Source organism: Eleutherodactylus coqui, chromosome 11 (assembly GCF_035609145.1).
Source record: "Eleutherodactylus coqui strain aEleCoq1 chromosome 11, aEleCoq1.hap1, whole genome shotgun sequence".
NCBI lineage: Eukaryota > Metazoa > Chordata > Amphibia > Anura > Eleutherodactylidae > Eleutherodactylus > Eleutherodactylus coqui.
In genome coordinates, this window is record NC_089847.1 from 54,373,305 (window position 1) to 54,395,655 (window position 22,351).

General features: G+C 46.3%; 1 protein-coding gene across 1 annotated transcript in view; it reads right to left on the bottom strand.

Annotated features, from left to right (window-relative positions):
• Positions 1 to 21,689, bottom strand: part of LOC136582865 (transmembrane protein 272-like) — a 67,050-nt gene extending 45,361 nt beyond the window's left edge. The window contains exons 1-3 of the mRNA XM_066584142.1: positions 21,633 to 21,689; positions 10,539 to 10,663; positions 7,975 to 8,004 (exon numbers count right to left, since the gene is read on the bottom strand). Of these exons, the coding sequence (XP_066440239.1) occupies positions 7,975 to 8,004; positions 10,539 to 10,644 (136 nt within the window). The 5' untranslated portion in view covers positions 10,645 to 10,663; positions 21,633 to 21,689. The remainder of the gene's footprint in view (positions 1 to 7,974; positions 8,005 to 10,538; positions 10,664 to 21,632) is intronic.
• Positions 21,690 to 22,351: the final 662 nt, after the last annotated feature.

Below are 22,351 nucleotides of genomic sequence, written 5' to 3' on the forward strand. Positions count from 1 at the left end.
GTCACACCTCTGCCAACCTCCTTATTTACACCATCGATGGGCTGGCTGAGTAGATGTACAGATCTTCCGAGTGGAAACCCAATTTAACATTTCAGCCATATTTCCCTAGGAGGCCCATTGGGGGGCTATGGCTGTCATGTTTCTTTTCTTTGTCAATGCCCAAAATTAAGCTAACTTTTCTGGGAAAGTCCTATGAGTGCCTGGATAGTGATATCGCATAGACACAGTTACAAAGGCACAGCACTCCTGGTATACTATATATATAAAATCTTGAACCTTTTTTTCATATTGTTAAAAAAAGAAAGTTGGCAACATAATGTTTTTTATTAGAGATGAGCGAACGTGTTCGTCCGAGCTTGATATTCGTGCGAATATTAGGGTGTTCGGGATGTTCGTTATTTGTAACGAACACCATGCGGTGTTCGGGTTACTTTCACTTCCTTCCCTGAGACGTTAGCGCGCTTTTCTGGCCAATTGAAAGACAGGGAAGGCATTACAACTTCCCCCTGTGTTGTTCCAGCCCTATACCACCCCCCTGCTGTGAGTGGCTGGGGTGATCAGGTGTCCGCCGAATATAAAAGTCGGCCCCTCCCGCGGCTCGCCTCAGATGCCGTGTGAGTTAGATGAGGGACAGTGCTGTTTGTACCGGAGCTGCTGTAGGGAAAGAATTGGTAGTTAGTGTAGGCTTCAAGACCCCCAAAGGTCCTTATTAGGGCCACTGATAGCTGTGTGTTGGCTGCTGTTAGCAGTGGCAATTATTTTTTTTCTCAAAATCGCCTCTGCAGAGCGTTGCACCCGGCATTAGGGACAGAAGTGCTGCATAGGCAGGGAGAGTGTTAGGAGTGAGTGTAGCCTTCAAGAACCTCAACGGTCCTTTCTAGGGCCATATTTAACCGTGTGCAGTACTGTGCTGGCTGCTGTTAGCTGTGCTGCATTTTTTTTTTCTTCTCAAAATCGCCTCTGCAGAGCATTGCACCCTCCATTGATACTGCAGGGAAAGAATTGTGTAGGCAGGGCCACAACACAGTTATTATTCATTGAATATACGCAGTGCTGCCTTTTGGTGGAAAAAAACTGAAAATAATTGTATTTGTCCTGCCTCTGTCCGTCCTAAGGGCGGTGGACACGTGTCGGCTGCGTGTGCAACGTTTAAAAATCAGACGCACCCAGCTACGTTTTACTCCTGGCTTCGCCATTTGCTTTCCTTAATTGGGAAAAAAAATACCTGCTCTGCCAGAGTTAATGACTCTGCTACCCTCACGTTCTGTGCCACATTAGCAGGGCCACAGCACAGTTATTAAACTTCTCATGCTCATTGAATATACGCTGTGCTGCCTTTTGGTGGAAAAAAACTGAAAATAATTGTATTTGTCCTGCCTCTGTCCGTCCTAAGGGCGGTGGACACGTGTCGGCTGCGTGTGCAACGTTTAAAAATCAGACGCACCCAGCTACGTTTTACTCCTGGCTTCGCCATTTGCTTTCCTTAATTGGGAAAAAAAATACCTGCTCTGCCAGAGTTAATAACTCTGCTACCCTCACGTTCTGTGACACATTAGCAGGGACACAGCACAGTTATTAAACTTAGATTATTCATTCACTAGAGGCAGTGGGGCCTTTCGTTTTCAAAAAAGGGAAAAAATTATATTTGGCTGCAGTCTTGCGCCAATTTATTTCCTGCCTGTGAAATCAAATCACTGGTAATACAGCATGCTGAGGGGTAGGGGTAGGCCTAGAGGACGTGGACGCGGCCGAGGACGCGGAGGGCCAAGTCAGGGTGTGGGCACAGGCCGAGCTCCTGATCCAGGTGTGTCGCAGCCGACTGCTGCGCGATTAGGAGAGAGGCACGTTTCTGGCGTCCCCACATTCATCGCCCAATTAATGGGTCCACGCGGGAGACGGTTATTAGAAAATGAGCAGTGTGAGCAGGTCCTGTCCTGGATGGCAGAAAGTGCTTCGAGCAACCTATCGTCAACACGCAGTTCTGCGCCGTCCACTGCTGCAAATCCGAATCCTCTGTCTGCTGCTCCTCCTTCCTCCCAGCCTCCTCACTCCACTACAATGACACCTGCTCAGGAGCGGGAACACTCCCAGGAACTGTTCTCGGGCCCCTGCTTAGATTGGGCAGCAGCGGTTCCTCTCCCACCACAGGAGTTTATCGTCACTGATGCCCAACCATTCGAAAGTTCCCGGGGTCCGGGGGAAGAGGCTGGGGACTTCCGCCAACTGTCTCAACAACTTTCTGTGGGTGAGGAGGACGATGACGATCAGACACAGTTGTCTTGCAGTGAGGTAGTAGTAAGGGCAGTAAGTCCGAGGGAGCAGCGCACAGAGGATTCGGAGGAAGAGCAGCAGGACGATGAGGTGACTGACCCCACCTGGTGTGCAACGCTTACTCAGGAGGACAGGTCTTCAGAGGGGGAGTCAAGGGCATCAGCAGGGCAGGTTGCAAGAGGCAGTGCGGTGGCCAGGGGTAGAGGCAGGGCCAGACCGAATAATCCACCAACTGTTTCCCAAAGCGCCCCCTCGCGCCATGCCACCCTGCAGAGGCCGAGGTGCTCTAAGGTCTGACAGTTTTTCACAGAGACGACTGACGACCGACGAACAGTGGTGTGCAACCTTTGTCGCGCAAAGCTCAGCCGGGGAGCCAACACCAACAGCCTCACCACCACCACCATGCGCAGACATATGATGGCCAAGCACCCCACATGGTGGGACGAAGGCCGTTCAGCGCCTCCGGTTTGCACCCCTGCCTCTCCCCCTCTGCCCCAACCTGCCACTGAGATGCAATCCCCCTCTCAGGACACAGGCACTACCGCCTCATGGCCTGCACCCACACCCTCATCTCCGCTGTCCTCGGCCCCATCCAGCAGTGTAGTTCAGCGCACCATCCAGCCGTCGCTTGCGCAACTGTTGGAGCGCAAGCGCAAGTACGCCGCCACGCACCCGCACGCTCAAACGTTAACCGTCCGCATAGCAAAATTCATCAGCCTTGAGATGCTGCCGTATAGGGTTGTGGAAACGGAGTCCTTCAAAAGTATCATGGAGGCGGCGGCCGCGCTACTCAGTTCCCAGTCGCCACTACTTTTCCCGATGTGCCGTCCCAGCCCTGCACGACCACGTCTCCCGCAACATTGTACGCGCCCTCACCAACGCGGTTACTGCCACGGTCCACTTAACAACGGACACGTGGACAAGCACAGGCGGGCAGGGCCACTACATCTCCCTGACGGCACATTGGGTGAATTTAGTGGAGGCTGGGACAGAGTCAGAGCCTGGGACCGCTCACGTCCTACCCACCCCGAGAATTGCGGGCCCCAGCTCGGTGGTGGTATCTGCGGAGGTGTATGCTTCCTCCACTAAAGCACCCTCCTCCTCCTCCTCTGTCTCGCAATCAAGATGTGTTAGCAGCAGCATGTCGCCAGCAGTCGGTGTCGCGCGGTGTGGCAGCACAGCGGTGGGCAAGCGTCAGCAGGCCGTGCTGAAACTACTCAGCTTAGGCGATAAGAGGCACACGGCCCACGAACTGCTGCAGGGTCTGACACAGCAGACCGACCGCTGGCTTGCGCCGCTGAGCCTCCAACCGGGCATGGTCGTGTGTGACAACGGCCGTAACCTGGTGGCGGCTCTGCAGCTCGGCAGCCTCACGCACGTGCCATGCCTGGCCCACGTCTTTAATTTGGTGGTTTAGCGCTTTCTGAAAAGCTACCCACGCTTGTCAGACCTGCTCGGAAAGGCGCGCCGGCTCTGCGCACATTTCCGCAAGTCCCACACGGACGCTGCCACCCTGCGCACCCTGCAACATCACTTTAAGCTGCCAGTGCACCGACTGCTGTGCGACGTGCCCACACGGTGGAACTCTACGCTCCACATGTTGGCCAGGCTCTATGAACAGCGTAGAGCTATAGTCGAATACCAACTCCAACATGGGCGGCACAGTGGGAGTCAGCCTCCTCAATTCCTTTCAGAAGAGTGGGCCTGGTTGGCAGACATCTGCCATGTCCTTGGTAATTTTGAGGAGTCTACCCAGGTGGTGAGCGGCGATGCTACAATCATTAGCGTCACCATTCCTCTGCTATGCATCTTGAGAAATTCCCTGCAAACCATAAAGGCAGCTGCTTTGCGCTCGGAAACGGGGGCGGGGGAAGACAGTATGCCGCTGGATAGTCAGGGCACCCTCCTGTCTATTTCTCAGCGCGTACAGGAGGAGGAGGAGGAGCATGAGGAGGATGAGGAGGAGGGGGAAGAGACAGCTTGGCCCGCTGCTGACGGTACACCGGCTGATTGCCTGTCATCCTTTCAGCGTGGCCTGAGGAGGAGGAGGAGGAGGATCCTGGCAGTGATCTTCGTAGTGAAGACAGCCATGTGTTGCGTACAGGTACCCTGGCACACATGGCTGACTTCATGTTAGGATGCCTTTCTCGTGACCCTCGCGTTGCATGCATTCTGGCCACGACGGATTACTGGGTGTACACACTGCTCGACCCACGCTATAAGGAGAACCTGCCCACTCTCATTCCCGAAGAGGAAAGGGGTTTGAGAGTGTTGCTATACCACAGGACCCTTGCGGACAAGCTGATGGTAAAATTCCCAGCCGACAGCGCTAGTGGCAGAAGGCGCAGTACCGAGGGCAAGGTAGCAGGGGAGGTGCGGAGATCGAGCAGCATGTACATCCCAGGCAGTGCAACAGTCTTTAAGGGCCTGGCCAGCTTTATGGCTCCCCACCAAGACTGTGTCACCGCTCCCCAGTCAAGGCTGAGTCGGCGGGAGCACTGTAAAAGGATGGTGAGGGAGTACGTAGCCGATCGCACGACCATCCTCGGTGACGCCTCTGCCCCCTACAACTACTGGGTGTCGAAGCTGGACACGTGGCCTGAACTAGCGCTGTATGCCCTGGAGGTGCTTGCTTGTCCTGCGGCTAGCGTCTTGTCGGAGAGGGTGTTTAGTGCGGCTGGGGGAATCATCACAGATAAGCGTAGCCGCTTGTCAACCGACAGTGCCGACAGGCTAACACTCATCAAGATGAACAAAGGCTGGATTTCCCCAGACTTCTGTTCTCCACCAGCGGACAGCAGCGATACGTAAGCAATACGTAGGCTGCACCCGCGGATGGAAGCTACGTTCTCTCTCACCATCCAAAACGGCGACATTTCTGCTTCATCAATCTGTGTCTAATATTCCTCCTCCTCCTCCTGCTCCTCCTCCTGAAACCTCACGTAATCACGCTGAACGGGCAATTTTTCTTAGGGCCACAAGGCTCACTCAAATAATTTTTCTGAACAATTTTTATAAGTTTCAATGCGCTTAAAAGCGTTGGAACTTTAACTTGAACCAATTTTTCGTTACACTGGGCTGCCTCCAGGCCTAGTTACCACTTAAGCCACATTAACCAAAGCGATTCACCTGCCATCTTGGTTGGGCATGGCCAATTTTTACTGAGGTACATTAGTACTGTTGGTACACCAATTTTTTGGGGCCCTCACCTACAGTGTAATCATAGCAATTTGTATGTTCTTCGCCTGCACTCATGGTACAGAAAGGTGTGTGGGGTTGGCCTACACTTTAGCTACATAAATGTAACTTGGGCCTTGGCTATACTAAGGCTACTGAAATGGAACTAAGACTGCGCTCCCGCTATACTGCTGCTTCAGAATTGTTACTGGGGCCTGTCTTGAGTGCTACTATTGCTGACATGGAACGAAGACTGCGCTCCCGCTATACTGCTGCTTCGGAATTGTTACTGGGGCCTGTCTTGAGTGCTACTATTGCTGACATGGAACGAAGACTGCGCTCCTGCTATACTGCTGCTTCGGAATTGTTACTGGGGCCTGTCTTGAGTGCTACTATTGCTGACATGGAACGAAGACTGCGCTCCCGCTATACTGCTGCTTCGGAATTGTTACTGGGGCCTGTCTTGAGTGCTACTATTGCTGACATGGAACGAAGACTGCGCTCCCGCTATACTGCTGCTTCGGAATTGTTACTGGGGCCTGTCTTGAGTGCTACTATTGCTGACATGGAACGAAGACTGCGCTCCTCCTATAATGCTGCTACTGATATGTTAGTGGGGCCTGTCCTAATGCTACGGCTGAAATGTTACGAATTCTGGGCTCTGCCTATACCGCTGCTAATGGTATGTCTCTGGGGTGTGGAAACAGAGGCTTCCCAAAGACATGATGGCGGCGAGGCCATTTCCCACCAACGCGGTTACTGTTAAGGTGCATATAACCACGGACACGTGGAGAGGACACGTAGTGCCTCAAAAACATCCCCCTCCTCCTCCAACAGGGAAAACATTCTTGGCAAATGCCTTTGCATTGGTTCGTCTGGTGGCAGTCCAAGAATTTCACCTTTACCGACACAACAAGAGAGCCCCCACACCATCCCCCCGCCACGACCCACTTAATCCTGGCCGCATTCCGAAAACCAACAAAATACAACCGTGCTACTAGGTCCGCAGTCACCACCACATTACCACCAGCGCGGTTACTGTTAAGGTGCATATAACCACGGACACGTGGAGAGGACACGTAGTGCCTCAAAAACATCCCCCTCCTCCTCCAACAGGGAAAACATTCTTGGCAAATGCCTTTGCATTGGTTTGTCTGGTGGCAGTCCAAGAATTTCACCTTTACCGACACAACAAGAGAGCCCCCACACCATCCCCCCGCCACGACCCACTTAATCCTGGCCGCATTCCGAAAACCAACAAAATACAACCGTGCTACTAGGTCCGCAGTCACCACCACATTACCACCAACGCGGTTACTGTTAAGGTACATATTACCAGTCTGACTGGGGCATGCAGACACCTTGACAGAATGAATAGTGTGTGGCACATAGGTTCCCCATTGCTATGCCCACGTGTGCAGCTCCTGATGGCGGTGGCACAGGATTATATTTCTCATTGCTTCTGTACAGCATTGTGGGCTATCGCCCCGCCCCTTTTAAAGAGGGTCGCTGCCTAGCCGTGCCAACCCTCTGCAGTGTGTGCCTGCGGTTCCTCCTCATGGCAGACGCACTTCTAAATAGACATGAGGGTGGTGTGGCATGAGGGCAGCTGAAGGCTGCGCAGGGACACTTTGGTGTGCGCTGTGGGGGGGAGGGGGGGCGGTTGGTCAGCATGTAACCCAGGAGAAGTGGCAGCGGAGTGTCATCCAGGCAGTGATTGTGCTTTGTTGTAGCTAGTGTGGTGCTTAGCAAAGGTATGCCATGCTAATGAGGGCTTTTCAGAAGTAAAAGTTGTTGGGAGGGGGGGGGCCCACTCTTGCCGGTATTGTGGCTTAATAGTGGGACATGTGAACTTGAGATGCAGCCCAACATGTAGCCCCTCGCCTGCCCTATCCGTTTCTGTGTCATTCCCATCACTTTCTTGAATTGCCCAGATTTTCACACATGAAAACCTTAGCGAGCATCGGCGAAATACAAAAATGCTCTGGTCGCCCATTGACTTCAATGGGGTTCGTTATTCGAAACGAACCCTCGAACATCGCGGGAAGTTCGTTTCGAATAACGAACACCCGAACATTTTGGTGTTCGCTCATCTCTATTTTTTATATACAGTGTTGTTCTCTATAACAGTAGGATTGTGGATGACAGCAGAAAATGAATATTGCTGCACAACCACCCTAACTCAACTCTGTGGGGAAAATGACAGTCTCATGAAGAATGAGCTGCCCCTCCTGCAAGCGATGGCAGGAATGGTCGTTTTACTTACATTATCGTAAACTATCTGGAGAGGACAGGGATTTATGCTGCTTATACATTTAGTTGACAGAATATTGATTAGACTGGATATAATTGCAACAAATACTCAGTGGATGAAGTATTAGGGTTGTAAAAGAAAGTATATTAGAAAGTTGAATAACCTAAATTCCTTCATTTCGCCAACCATCATCACACATAGGAAACCAGATCATATGAGAAAATGATGTATTACTATTCCTATCTGTGAAAAGCAAAATAAGTCATACTTACAGAGAACAACATTGTGCCTATCTTGTACTTCTGAACAAAGGAAAAAATAATTGTTTAAAAAAATAATACACAGAGTCAGATAAGTTGAAAAAGTTACAACTATCAAGTTCCTAATTACTAAGAATGCATTTATTGAATATTCATGGTGTTTCACTCTGTATACACTCAAATATTAGCCGACCCGAGTATAAGCCGAGTCAATAAGTTTAACCACAAAAAACTGGTAAAATTTATTGACTCGAGTATAAGCCTAGCTATAGTCGAGTATATACTAAGTAAGAAAAAAACCACAGTACTCACCTACTTGAGACTTCTCCCCACTGTCCTCTCCCTGCTCGGCTTTTAATTCCCCACCGTCAGTGCTGTGTAAGTAAGCGCTGTGATTGGATCGAGTGCCAGCCAATCACAGCCGTCGCTCGATAAACCAATCACAGCCATTCAGTGATGTCATTCACTGAATGGCTGTGAATGATCGAGCGCCGGCTGTGATTGGCTGGTGCTCGATCCAATCAGAGCGCTTACTTACACAGTGCTGACGGTGGGGGAATTTAAAGCTGAGCAGGGAGAGGACAGCGGGGAGAATTCTCAAGCAGCTTGCCGCACCACTGGGGAGACCATTGCGCCGGGGACACAGACGCTGGCTGGGAGGTGAGTATTGCATTTCTTTGTTTTTTTTTTGTTTGTTTTTTTTACCTCATTCGAGTATAAGCCTTTGGGGGCTTTTTCAGCACAAAAAATGTGCTGAACAACTTGGCTTATACTCAAGTATATACAGTATTTTTATTTTGGGATTGACATTGAAAAACAAACTTCCATTCATAAGGGGAGATACAACATGCTAGATGCATTGTATGACAGATCCCCATGGGGTGCCTCAGTGGTTCGTCTCCAGGGAGTGAAAGCACTATAAGGAGTATTCCTTCCAATAGTCTTGCAGATTAGCATTTACATTGGGACTTTAGAAGGGGTGGTTCTTGGGCAACACCATAGCAAAACAGGCATGCTGTGAATTTTGAAAACTCCATACACATGAATTGGACTTGTAGATTTTCCATGCAGAATTCACACAGGAAGTCTATAACAATTGCATTGCATCTGAATATGGCCTTACTGGGCGTGTAAATACATTATATAGTTTGCACTCTGTTCATACTTGTGTGTGTGGGGGGGGGGGGGGTCTCTGGCAGCACTATATTTCCTATGAAAACAACAGACACCGTGGCCAGAAATGAACATTAATCTGTGTGTGGTTGCCATGAAGGAGCTGCAGTGTGTATGGGCACTTTAAGGGTAAGGCCACATCTGATCCACTGTAGAATATTTGCAGCAGAAAATCCACAGTGAATCTACAACAGTCTTTACTGTGGATTTTGGTATATAAATGCTCCGGATTTGCTGCTAATTTCTCCCTTAGGCCCCCCTAAGGCGTTTTTACTGTGCTAATCGCGGTACAACGCTCCCATTGTTTTCAATGGGACCACTCAGGCAACCTTAGACAGCCGCTCGATTTTTGAGCGGTGCATGTTCTATTTTTGAGCGTTTAGCGCTCCTCATCAGGATGCGGCTGAAAACGAAAGTAAAACATGCAAAACGCTGTGATTTAAATAGCAGCGCTTTCAGCAACACCGCAGAAATGTCTGTGTGAGGGAGGCCTTAGTATTGCAAAGGGTGAAATTTGTGCTGAAAATCCACATGCTGTGGATTCAAAATCCACAGCATAGCAGGTCAATTTATGTTGCAGATTTTTACCACAGCATGTAGAAGAAATTTCTTTAAGTCTCATCCACATTGCTTGTACTTTAAAACTATTCCACATGTATTGCAAGTGGATTTTGGTGTGGATTTACCATAGATTTCATTCAAAACTCAGTTTATGCAGCAGATTTTCTTTTTAGTATGTAGATTGAGTAGAATCTCATCTACTATGCTGCTGCTGTAAATGATGCAGATTTTACAATATGCAGTGCACAGAAAATCTGTAGGATTTATGCCCCATGTGAAGGTAACGTTAAAGGGGTTGTGCCAAACTAAGACCTTATCCTCTATCCTGTGGGAACGGTGGTCCCAAATGTCTGTGCTTGAATGAAGTGTAGGATGTGCATGTATGGTGCTCCATTAATCCCAATGACAGAGATTGATTAGCGCTTTTACTCAATTTGTCTTTGGAATGACTAGAGCATCGACGAGCAACTGCATCCTCTGCTCCATTCAGACAGGTGAAAATGTAAGAAAAAGGTGTCAAAAGCTTGAGTCCCAGACATGAGTTTAGGGCCCAAAAACTTTGAGAAAGGTTATTTAAAATGAGAGGTAGAGGTGCTGCCAGACAGGTTCTTTATTTTTGTAGAGCCATTCAGACAGGAACCTTAGAGACCCTCATTCTCAGCAACAGTGGGGGTCTCAGGGGTCAGACCCCAACTGATCATAAAGTTATCACCTATCCTATGGGTAGAGGATAACTTTATATCTTGGCACAGGCCTTTAAGACAGAAAGTAAACATCACCTTTCCAACAATAGCACCTTGCAATTTAGACGCTGCACTTGCATGAAGAAAAAGGCATCTTACCTTGCATTGTTGAAAGTTGGGATTCTTGGTCTCTTTCATCTTGAGCACCCACAGAATAGATATTATCTGTTATGGGTTTAGCTATGTTACTTTGATCAACTGCCATATAACTCCTTTCTTGTATACTATGCAAATTAGAAAAAAAAAACATGAAGTGTACCTAACTTTCCAGATGACTTTTCAGAATAAGCTGTTGTATTTGTACAGGAAGTAACACTGTTTCTGTCAATTTCATTTGTTTTGACACTTATCACTAAGTTTCCTGCATGCAGGTCTTATCTCTAATTGAGTTGATTAGAGGAGCATCTTGTTATGCTCTGTAGCATACACTGTGTACAGAGAAAATGCAGATTGTTTCCTGTCTGTAACACACACACACACACAAAGCAATAATATCATCATGAAAGGACATTATATACCAGTACTGCAGAGTACAGTGCCTTGTGAGTTTTTACTCCTCCCCCCTCTCCGCCCCCCCTTGGTTTTTTTCCCAATTTACTTCATTAAAAGCTGGAATTAAAATGTTCTTTTTTTTTTGGGGGGGGGGGGGGGGGGGGGGTTGTATTACAAACCCAATTGAAAAAATGTTTGGACACTATTTAAAATGTGATTTAACTTTTAAGAAAAAAAATGCAATGATTGGAAATCTTATACAAGCATATTTTATTCAGAATATAAAATAGAACATAAGTTCAAAGTGAGACATTTTTCTATATATATATTTTTTTAAATCAACTCATTTAGAAATTGATGGCAGCAACACATCTCAAGAAAGTTGGGGCAGGGTTAACAAAAGGCTGGAAATGTTAATACTAATACTAGCAGTGTAAATAGCAGCCGTTCAGTACTGAACGGCCACTATGTTAAGGCAATGGAGAGGGGCAGGGGAGAGCGAGGAGAGAAATCACCTCCAGCTGCCCTGCTGTGAGCCAATGATAGTAGCTCCCGTGCAGGTGCAGGGAAGCTAGTATGTGTGGGGACTAGTGTCAGACATTGTTTGCCCGTCACTCATTCCGTCTAATTGAGCCTTAAGGGTTTCATAGCAGAGGGGGTGAATACATCCACATTCAGAACCTTTCATTTTTTATTTTCCAACAAGGTTTTTTTTTTTCATTCTGTAACAGCCTGACTATTTTGTCAGATCCGATACACAGTGTATAAATTAAAAGCCATTCAAAGTTGTAATGCAACAAAACAGGAAAATACCAAGGGGGTGAATGCTTTTACAAGGCACTCTAGAATTGATTTCAGTAGCTTTAAATCCCTCTCGGTTGTCAGCAGGCATGTCTGTATGAGTCTCTGTGTACAACTGGCCATACAGAACTAGCTGTCAATTACTGATAGGACCGCCCGTTGGACCTCGAAGTGCAGAACAGGCAGGGATTTAAATGAATAAAATACAAGTTTTACTGAATCTATTCCCACATAGGTATATATCAGTCTACTGAGCAAATCCTGATGTATAACATGCTGCCTGCAGAATGGGTAGCATGGTCGAGCCAACCATATATATATGATGTTTTGTCTTCCATTGGGATCCAATTGGCTTGACGATGCTGCCTATTCTGCAGGCAGCATGTTGTAAAGCAGGATTTGCTGCGCTTATTGATTATATATATATATATATATATATATATAATTTCTTATATATATTGGACTCAGATGTATTATCTCACAATAGAAATTAATTGTAAGTGTTCAGGGATAGCTGTGATCACTGATGCAGGAGATCCATCAATGACAGGCGAGAGCTGCCTGTATTTGGCTGAGCACCTCAGCCAATCACAATCAGCTCTTTCAGCAGGCGGGGATTTTAAATCCCCGCCTTCTTGAAAAACAGCACTACAGAGTCGGGGACAGCACAGAGAAGACGTGGCTGAGCCTCGGCAGCTGAAGGAAGGGGAGTATCTATTTTTTTTTATTTTTTACACTCATTTTACTGTTTTTTTCAGGGAAGGGCTTATATTTAAAGCCCTTCTCTGAAATCCAATGACAGGGTGTCGGCAGCAGGATCCTCTACTGCAGCTGTCATGCGTGAGAGCTGCTGTAGGGAATTAAAGAATTCCTTTGCTGAATCTGTCACATATGTGGCAGGTGCAGCAGCAGGGAATTCTTTTTACTAGCGGGGATGAACGGAACATCTGCCGCATGTGGTAGATGTGTTCTTCCTCGCCGTGGGGGACACGGCAGCGGCGGACAGGTAAGTTTTTGGTTTGTTTTTTTTATTTATTATATGTAAAGCCCTTCCCTGAAAAACAATTCAGGCGTGCCATCAGCAGCCGTGGCTCCATTGAAAACAATGCGTGCATTCACTATGATGCACACATGTCCTATCTTTGTAGACACATGCCTGTAAAGAGCGGACATGTGAACACACCATAGGGAATGCATTGGGGCTAATAGACGCGTGGTTTTTTGCGCGCGTATGCACGCACAAAAACACGCTCGTGTGAAGCCACCCTAATTCAAGGAGCAGATGAGGTTATAGATCATCACTATTCTTGCACCACAAACTTGTTAGAAAGCATAAAAAATGGAAATTTCATGCTTGTGACATATGTGAGCTCTCTATATTGGAGCTTTGGATGATATTGGAATATTTCTATTAGTTGATAATAGAGACAAGCGAGTATACACGCTAAGACTAACTACTCGAGCGAGTAGTGCCTTAGCCGAGTATCCTCCCGATCTTCTGTAAAGATTCGGCTGCCGGCGTGGGTGACAGGTGAGTTGCGGCGGTAAACAGGGAGGAGCGGGGGGAGAGAGGAAGAGAGAGATCTCCCCTCCGTTCCTCCCCGATCTCCCCCGCCGCTCCCCGCCCCCCGAATCTTTAGAAACAAGCGGGAGGATACTCAGCTAAGGCACTACTCGGTCGAGTAGTTAACCTTAGTGAGTATACTCGCTCATCTCTAGTTGATAACTAAATATCCCCTAGTCACCATTTCCCATAAAGTAAAACAGCAAAGAAGATTTTCAAGAATTAATTTATTATAAAGAAAATGGTTCACTGGAATAAGAAAGCCGAAATTGAAAACTGTTTAGACGGTTCGTTTGTTTGAACTTGTGAGGAATGCAGTCAATCTGCTCCATCTACTTTTCATAGATTGTTCTTGAGCTGAAAATGTGAAGACAGTGCCACACAGTATGTAAATAATGCCTAGTCAACACATAGATGAAAGGATCTACAACTCCGTAATATCCTTTATGTTCGGTCAAATCTACGCAGTCTTTTAAAAACTCATCCATGTTGTGTCTGCAAATAAGGCACTAATTTTCATCTGTTTGCAGTTCTATATGATGTCAGTATACAGTCCACGTGTTCATTGTTTACTTCCACATGTCATCCATTTCTCTCATCCACCAAAAAAAAACAAAATCTAAAACAGGCCTTATTTTTGTTCCTGCAGCTCTTAGCAGCGGATCAGCACAATATGAAGATCATGCAGACATGCAATAAAGATCATTTCCAACATAAGGCTGCATTCACATGACTGTATATTGGCTGGGTTTTCACGCCCAGCCAATATACGGCGTCTCTCTCTGCAGGGGGAGGAGGCTGGAAGAGCCGGGAGCAGTGCTCTGAGCTCCCGCCCCCTCTCTGCCTCCTCTCCACCCCCTCTCCGCCCCCTCTCCGCCCCTCTGCACTATTTGCAATGAGAGGAGGCGGAACGGGGGTGGGGCTAAGTTTCAGGAATTAGCTCCGCCCCGCCTCATTGAAAATAGTGTAGGGGGTGGAGAGGAGGCAGAGAGGGGGCGGGAGCTCAGAGCACTGCTCTCGGCTCTTCCAGCCTCCTCCCCCTGCAGAGAGAGATGCCATATATCGGCTGGACGTGAAAACCCAGTCGTGTGAATGCACCCTTACACCCTTAGCCTGCTGCCATTTACAAAAAATAGCACCCAAAAGTTAAAAAAAAGCCACAAAAATTACTGTTTATAATATATTTCGTAATTTGTTATTGACCTACAGTTAACATCTTGACATGGCATTTTTTGCTTCAAAACAATGTGGCAACAACTGCCAGGGTCAAAACTGAAAAAAAATGTGCTGCTTTAAAAAAAAACAAACAAAAAAAACTTGTCACACAGGTTTTTTTTTTTAAAGCTGCTGCTTTTTTGGCATTTTTCTGGCATTTTTTTTAAATGGCTCTGAGCACGTTAAGGGCTAATTCATAGGAGCGTATATCATCCGCCGTTTTCACGGCTGGCCGATATACTCTACCATCTGAGGTGTCTTCCCATTCTCCCCCCCCCCCCCCCCTCACCGGCCCTCTGCCTCTCCCCCCCCCCAGGTGTTTGCAATGCGAGGGGGTGGGGTGGGGGAAGGGGGGAGATAAGCTCCCGCCCCTCCCCGTCCATTGTCTGCAGCAAGCAATGGAAGGGGGCAGAATGGGGGCAGAGGTAAGCTTCCCCAGAACACCTCCTCCGATTGCAAACAGCTGGAGGTGAAGAGACAAGCAGTGAGGGGGGGGGGGGGGAGGGGGAATAAAGCTAAGATGGTAGCATATATTGGCCGGCTGTGGAAACGGCGGCCGATATAGGCTCCTGTGGATAAGCCCTAACTGTAAGGGCGCTTTTAGATGGACCGCTTATTGTTCAAAAAATCATCCATACAACTGGAAGTGAATGATGAATGTTTGGTCTAAACGCAAGCCAACGACTGAACAACGACTGGGAATCGATCGCTTTTTGCTCCTCATTTACTTTCTGCAGGCATAAAAACTACTGTTGGCTCGTTCACTTATTGTTTGTTATAGTTTAAACAGCACTCGCTCAGTCTTTCACATTTTCACTTAGGGTAATTCCACACAGGTGATCGCATTTTTGCTTTGAGAAAATTGCAGCAAAATCGCATCTTTAATTCACTGCGTTGTGGGTGTCAGCTATGCTTTTTTGAGAGAATAATCTCGCATCGCTGCCACCTGCGATAAAATCGTGCGGTTTTTTATCGCAAAAGTCAATGGGGTTTCTAATGTTATAATCACATCGCATTGCATGTTTGCAGCGTTGCGATGTGATAAACGCTCCATAGAATACAATGGGAGATAAAAAAAAATTGCAAAATGCAGAAAGATAGAACATACCACAATTTTTTATCACCAGAACATCAGTGAAAAAAAACATCGGAAGTGGAAAAGAACCCATTGACAATCATTGGTTTCATAATCTGCTTTTTAACTGACTATCGCAGCAGGCAAAAATCGTGGCAAAAATGCACGTTTTTTTGCCCGTATGCAACCACCCTTAGTGCTCCTACCCACTTGCGTTTTTTTAATTACTGCTTTTTTTAACGCGATTGTCAATGGGACTTTTTAATGTTAAAAACGCATCGCAAGTTTGTGCTTTGCGATTTTTTTTTTTTGTGTGATGCGTTTTTAACATTAGAAAGTCCCATTGACAATCACGTTAAAAAACGCAGTGATATCGCAGCGTTAAAAAAACACAAGTGGGTAAGAGCCCTTATATAGCAACTGTAAAAGACTGAACGATACTCCTTTGATAAAGTCAACGATGCTTTTCCCTATCTAAACAGGTTGCAGGAGGGCGAACGAGCTAACTGTGACATCATTAGCTCGTTCAAATGAGAATCGGCTCATCTAAAAGAACCCTAAAATTGGCAGATATAAGCCAGTGCATTTTTTGGTCCATTGCATTTGGTTTGAGAATGCTGCATGCTCTAGGTGTGACATACATTTTTAGCATATCTGCTTTCTTTTCTATAGACAATCGCACATAAAAATGTTTTAAAAAAGAACAATACACCGAAAGAAGGTTGCATTTTGAGAAAATAAAGCAAAAATAGTAAAAAGTACAAACATCAGAAAAAAAAAATCACAACACACTTTGATTTACAGCAAGTGTTTTTTCACTGGAAAAAAAAATGACAAAAACATTTGAGTGTTTATAACTAGAGATGAGTGAGCATAATCGCTAAGGACAATTGCTCAATCGAGCATTGTCCTTAGCGAGTATCTCCCCGCTCGGAAGAAAAGGTTCAGCTGCCGATGCGGGTGACAGGTGAGTTGCGGCCATGAGCAGAGGGGAGCGGGGGGGGGGGGGGGGTGGAGAGGGAGAGAGAGATCTCCCCTCCATTCCTCCCCGCTCTCCCCCGCCACTCCCCGCCCCCACTACCGGCAGCCGAATCTTTGCTCCCGAGCGGGCAGATGCTCGCTAAGGGCAATGCTCGATCAAGTAATTGCCCTTAGCGAGTATGCTCGCTCATCTCTATTTATAACATTTTTTTCGCATTTTTAGTGCATTTTATATCCCTGTTGCCTTATAGCTAACATCTTGCCATAGAGCTTAAAAAAAAAAACATAAAACACTAGGAGAAAGCACCACCTGTAAAAACTCCCTAAAGTGCTGATCAGGTAACTGCCACGTATATCGTGTACTTCAGCCTGGGTAATAGGGAGCCTGGAATTAGATTTAAGGACCAATTTGCATGGCCATATTTTAGGGCCATGTGCTGTCTGTGTATTCTATGGACAGCACACAGCCCCATAGTAGCCTGTGTGAGAAAGAAAACCCTACATGTTGTATTCTCATCCATTTTGAAATGCAATATGCAGTGTCCGTGGAAATTGAAGAGCACACAGATAGGTGTCCATGTGCTGTCCAATGCAACTGTAGTGACCCAGACCTATAGGCCACTTCAGAATGTCTTTCATGTTTGTCTTGTGCACTTGTATTGTCAGCAACTTCTGTATGCATGAAGTGTATATGGTGCATCTCTGCAGTGCTGAAAGGGGTAATGTCTGCAAATGAGCTGTCTCTGTCTGGAAATGTATCCTTTTGTGTTGTGAGTCTGTGGTCACCTGACCATGCTTTATATTAATGTTTGCAGAGTGTGAGTGCAAAGTAGTGTAGTGTAGTCTAATCTAAAATAGTCTAGTCCAGTATTTCCCAACTCCAGTCCTCAGGGACCGCTAACAGGTCATGTTTTCAGGATTTCCTCAGTATTGCACAGGTGATGTAATTATTGTCAGTGCCTCAGACATTGCCACAGGTGTTCTTACTATAGGAGATCCTGAAAACATGACCTGTTGGTGGTCCCCGAGGACTGGAGTTGGGGACCCCTGGTCTAGTCTGTCAGTCTGCAAGGAGTCTGGTTGGAGTCACTTGGAGAGCCAAGACACTTGGAATATCTGTCTATGTGTTTTTGAAGCACTGTGGAAGTGAGAATGGAAGAGGCCGAAAGGTATCACCTGTCTCCCTTGGACATATCTGATCTCAGGAGACCTCAGCATAACTACAAGACCCTGTGAGAAAGAGGAGTTCGCCATGCAGCACTGAGAGGCGTCTGAAAGAGTGAGTGTTAACAGGTTGACAGTCTGGAGAGGAAAGGAGTGTGTTATTTTCCAGGAGCGGAGCTGCACAAATAACTAGGACTGCGGGCCCGATATTCATCCTGTGTTCTGCCTCCCTGTATCACTACCAACTTTGCCTATACCCGTGCTGTGCTTTGGCCTATGTACTGTTGAACTGTTTAGTATTAATATTCCAAGTAAAGCAAAATTGCCGACCGTTCTCAGCTTTGTTTTCAACTATAATCTGTGTGTGGGGACTATCATTTCATCATCCAGCTTCACCGCAGAGGAAAGAACGGTGGTGTCACCCGCGACAACAAAAAGGAAGAACCAAGGCAACTCAGTCCCCGGTTACCCACTGCTTTAATAGCCTGCCCATGGCCCTGTTGGACGTGCCCCTGGGTACCCTCCGGGTGGGAGACAGTAGTACCAGAGTGACAAGCCTACAACTCATCCCCGCTGTCTCCTAGGCTAGGGCCCGCTCTTCAGACGCTGCACAACTCACATACGGCTGTGTGAATCCAGCCAAAAAGCACTTTAACACAACTGCTATTAAAATCTTCAATTTAGAGCTAACTGATGGGCTGTATATGGACTTGAAAGTTCATTCCAGCAATTACTGTAGCTCTAAATACCTTGTGTGCTGGGTCTCTAATGGTCTGGCACCTTGTATCCACTATGTGTGGGAGTGTACGCCAAGCATCCACCCCCCTCATTATCAGGAGGCAGTGTGAGTGGTTGTTTTATCGGTGTCCCGCACAGGTGTTATTGGCTCCTCCATTTGGTAGTCAGCTACCTGCATGGTGAGAGGAGGATGCATCTATATGCACTCCTCAGTCAGTAAGTAACGGCCATTTTCTGTAATTCCTTTTAATTCTTGATTTCCCCTTCTGTGATGTATGCATTATTGTCTGTGACTGATCTAAAACATTGTGCCATTGTTAAGAACTCCAAAAATTTAAGTAGTTGTACCAGGATCACAAGTTATCCCCCATTTACAGAATAGGGCATAACTTGCTGATTGATTTGGGGTCTCACTGCTGAGATCTCTTCTGATCTTGAGAATGGGGGTTCCGTGTCCCCTGTCCTCCTCACCGCAGAGTTGCTGCACCTCTTGCAGTGGGAAGGAGACTGAACAAAAAACTGGTCGTACAAGTACACTAATGCTACATTCACATTCAGTGGGATTGTAGACATAGCTGAGAGGCAAGCGCTTGGGTTTTTCAGTCAGCCTCATGGAAATGAATGGAGTGCAGATCACACATGCTCGGCCAGCCCTCCATTCATTCTGACATCACTGTGGAGTGAGAAATGACTGACAAAGGGGGACTTGGGACCTCTGTTTTCAAAATCGGCGGGGGTCTAAGTGATAAGACCCTTGCTATCAGTAAGTTATCCCTTGTCCTGTGGATAGGGGATAAGTTCTGATCTTGGTACAACCCCTTTAAATGTCATTGAAACAAATCCGTACAACGTTTCGGTTGGCTTCACATGAGTGTATGTGTACTTGCTCACGAATGAGCGCTGTGCTTTTACAGAATGAACAATGATTTTTTGTGAGCACATTGGCATATTCTACTGCACTTTTTGCACCTGCAAGGCATGTTCATCTGCATGTGGCACAGAGACACCGATTGAAATGGCATATTAGTTCCAGGTGTTCTCCTCAATTGATTTCTATGGATTGCAGAGAAGCTGTAAGGGAGATCCCTAGTGGCAGCCACTTCATATGTGATTTACATTAACCCTTTCCAATCCACTGTCTGACGTCTAAAGACATTACGATTTAAGGCTGTACAGCTCCAATGTTGGAAGACGTCTGTCTGGGTTCTCTTACTGTATATTGCCAGCCTCTCTGCTGTCGAAGCCTATCCAACCTGTCACCTCATGCAGTACTGGCTTTAGCCAGCAGATAGCGCCATTGTATAATGGCAGAAAAAGAGTAAGCCCCCTAGGAAAACCAGGATACAAATTGGATTAGAAAGGGTTAATAAAGTAAATGAACGCAAGTATATTACAGAAACGATGAGAGCACAAGCTTGTAGTTGAGTACAAGTTTTCTGAAAAGTTAGTGCCCTCTTAATTCTTAATCCAGTCTAAATTCAAATACTATACAGATGTTTAGAAGCAATATCAGTGGACACAGCAGAATAGTCAGGAACAATCTGAGTCAAAAAATTAGGCTTCAAACCTTTTAGTAATTGTGAAAAACCTATATGTGGGCTGTCAATTGAGAATGGCATGTACTGCATGTATCGCCTGTCAAAATCATGATAGGTAAATTTGAAATTTAGATTGTGAGCCTGATTTGGACAGGGCCCAATGTAAAGACCCATTTACACACAACAATTATTGCTCACAGGTGTCTTTTGAGCGACTTTTGAGCAATAATTGTTGTGTGCCTTTAAGCACAAGGTGATCGCTTAAACATTGAGCGATCACCTTAGGCTCTGAGTGGTGGATGCAGAAGACAAGTGGGGCCGCTTGTCTTCTGCATCCAGTTGTTCTCTGCTTGGAGCGCCAGGCTGATATACAGCGGGGTATGCAGAACACAGCTGGACCGCTGTGTTCTTCATACCCCGGCTGTTCACGGAGCGCTCAGCTGGTATACAGCTGAGCAAACTGTGTGGAGTATGAAGAACACAGCTGGACCGCTGTGTTCTTCATACCCCGGCTGTTTACGGAGCGCTCAGCTGGTATACAGCTGAGCAAACTGTGTGGAGTATGAAGAACAGAGCTGGACCACTGTGTTCTTCATACCCAGCCTGTGTTCAGGAAGCGGGATACAGCTGAAACAATAGTATCAGCTGTATCCCGCTGGGAATTCCTGATAAGTCGTTAAGCGACTGCTTAACGAAAACTGCACAATGTCAGTGCAGTTACACACAACGATTATCGCTCAAAAGATGGCTTTTGAGTGATAATTGTTCTGTCTAAATGGGCCTTTAGTGTGCTATATAAATTTATCATAAATAAGCCTCAATCACTAACGAAATGATAACTGTTATAGCTGCTAAGATGACTGCCGTAAAATAGTTTCTTCTGCATTGGCATTGTGTGGAAGTAATGTGAAGTAATGTGAAGCTTAGTAGTTCTCCTGTGAACTTGAATTTGTGACTTTATATATTATGTGCCAACTAGTTATGCCAAGCTTATTATAGAGGTATAGGATGTCATTGATGATTATTGATCGCTATTAATACATGATGCTGCCATTACAAGACACATATGGAACGGCTCTACTATTCAGCTTAATGTCCCTTGTCACAGAATCTACAAGTGATGTGACATTATACTAAATATTACTAAAATATTTATTGTTGTAGGTACAATACATATAAAACATTAGGACTTATTGATAGTGTTTAACCAAAGTAAGACACCAAGATTAATGTCAATAGGTAACTATATAACTATGGCACAACGCAGATTTCAGAAGTATAAACAGTCTTCAAATTGAAAACCATAATAGATCAGAATAATCTGCATTTAATGTACAATTGTAACATGAATGACCATTGTGAATACATATTTACCTAAGGTAGTTCACAGCAGGTTTTTCGGGTTTGTAATTTCAGGTTGGTGCTTTCATTGCATTGAAAAGAAAATCTTTAACTGCCGCTTGAATTTGCCTTAGGTCAGTCATATAGTCTTCCTGATGCTATTTGGTCTTAAACTGGTTGTAAGCAGAGCTGTAGCCAGGCATTAACTCACCCAAGGAAAATATTCAATACGTAACTTAACACAAACGCACAAATTTAATACACATTAGACATACGGTACTTGCCTCTCCTGCAGAGGAGTGTAGACGTGAGGAGTAAAACAGTCTTCTTCCCACCTGCGCTGCTCGCTGCACATCTCTACCTGACTGCGCCTGGGGCGAGTGCCATGGCTCCCTTCCCCCTTCGCTACGGTTCTGATTTTAAAAACCAGTTTTCTGTTTCCTGGTATTTAAACTTATTAATTCACATAGTGATATAAAAAAAACCTTAACAGAATAGGGTTTATCTTAACGATTTGTAGGACAGTGAAGGAAACAGAAAGTTTGAGCACTACCAACTCACTTTCAATATATATTTTACATGTACAATGCATGCACACACAAACCTACTGTATATAGCACAAACCAGTTAAAAGGGTTGAATTGGTCTAGCGTCTACTCTAGACTAAAGGACTAGAAATAAAGTCCCACCCAAACAGCACCACTCAAGTCAGAGGCAATGTTTGGTATTACCGCTTAGGCTGGGTTCTCACAGGGTGGATTCTCGGCGGAAATCTCGCGGTTTGGCTGCAGCGAAAAACTGCAAGCTTTCCGCCGGGAGAACCGCCGCTGCGAAACCCGCGGCGGCTTTGAAGCGGCCCGGCCGCTCGCTCTTCCGCTGCGTCCGGCGCTCCCATAGAGGAGAGCGCGGCCGCAGCGGGAAAAAAAAATGAACATGCTTCGGCCAGCAAATCTTTCTGAGAAATCTTGTCCACATGGCTGGCTAATCCCGGGATTAGCGGCCG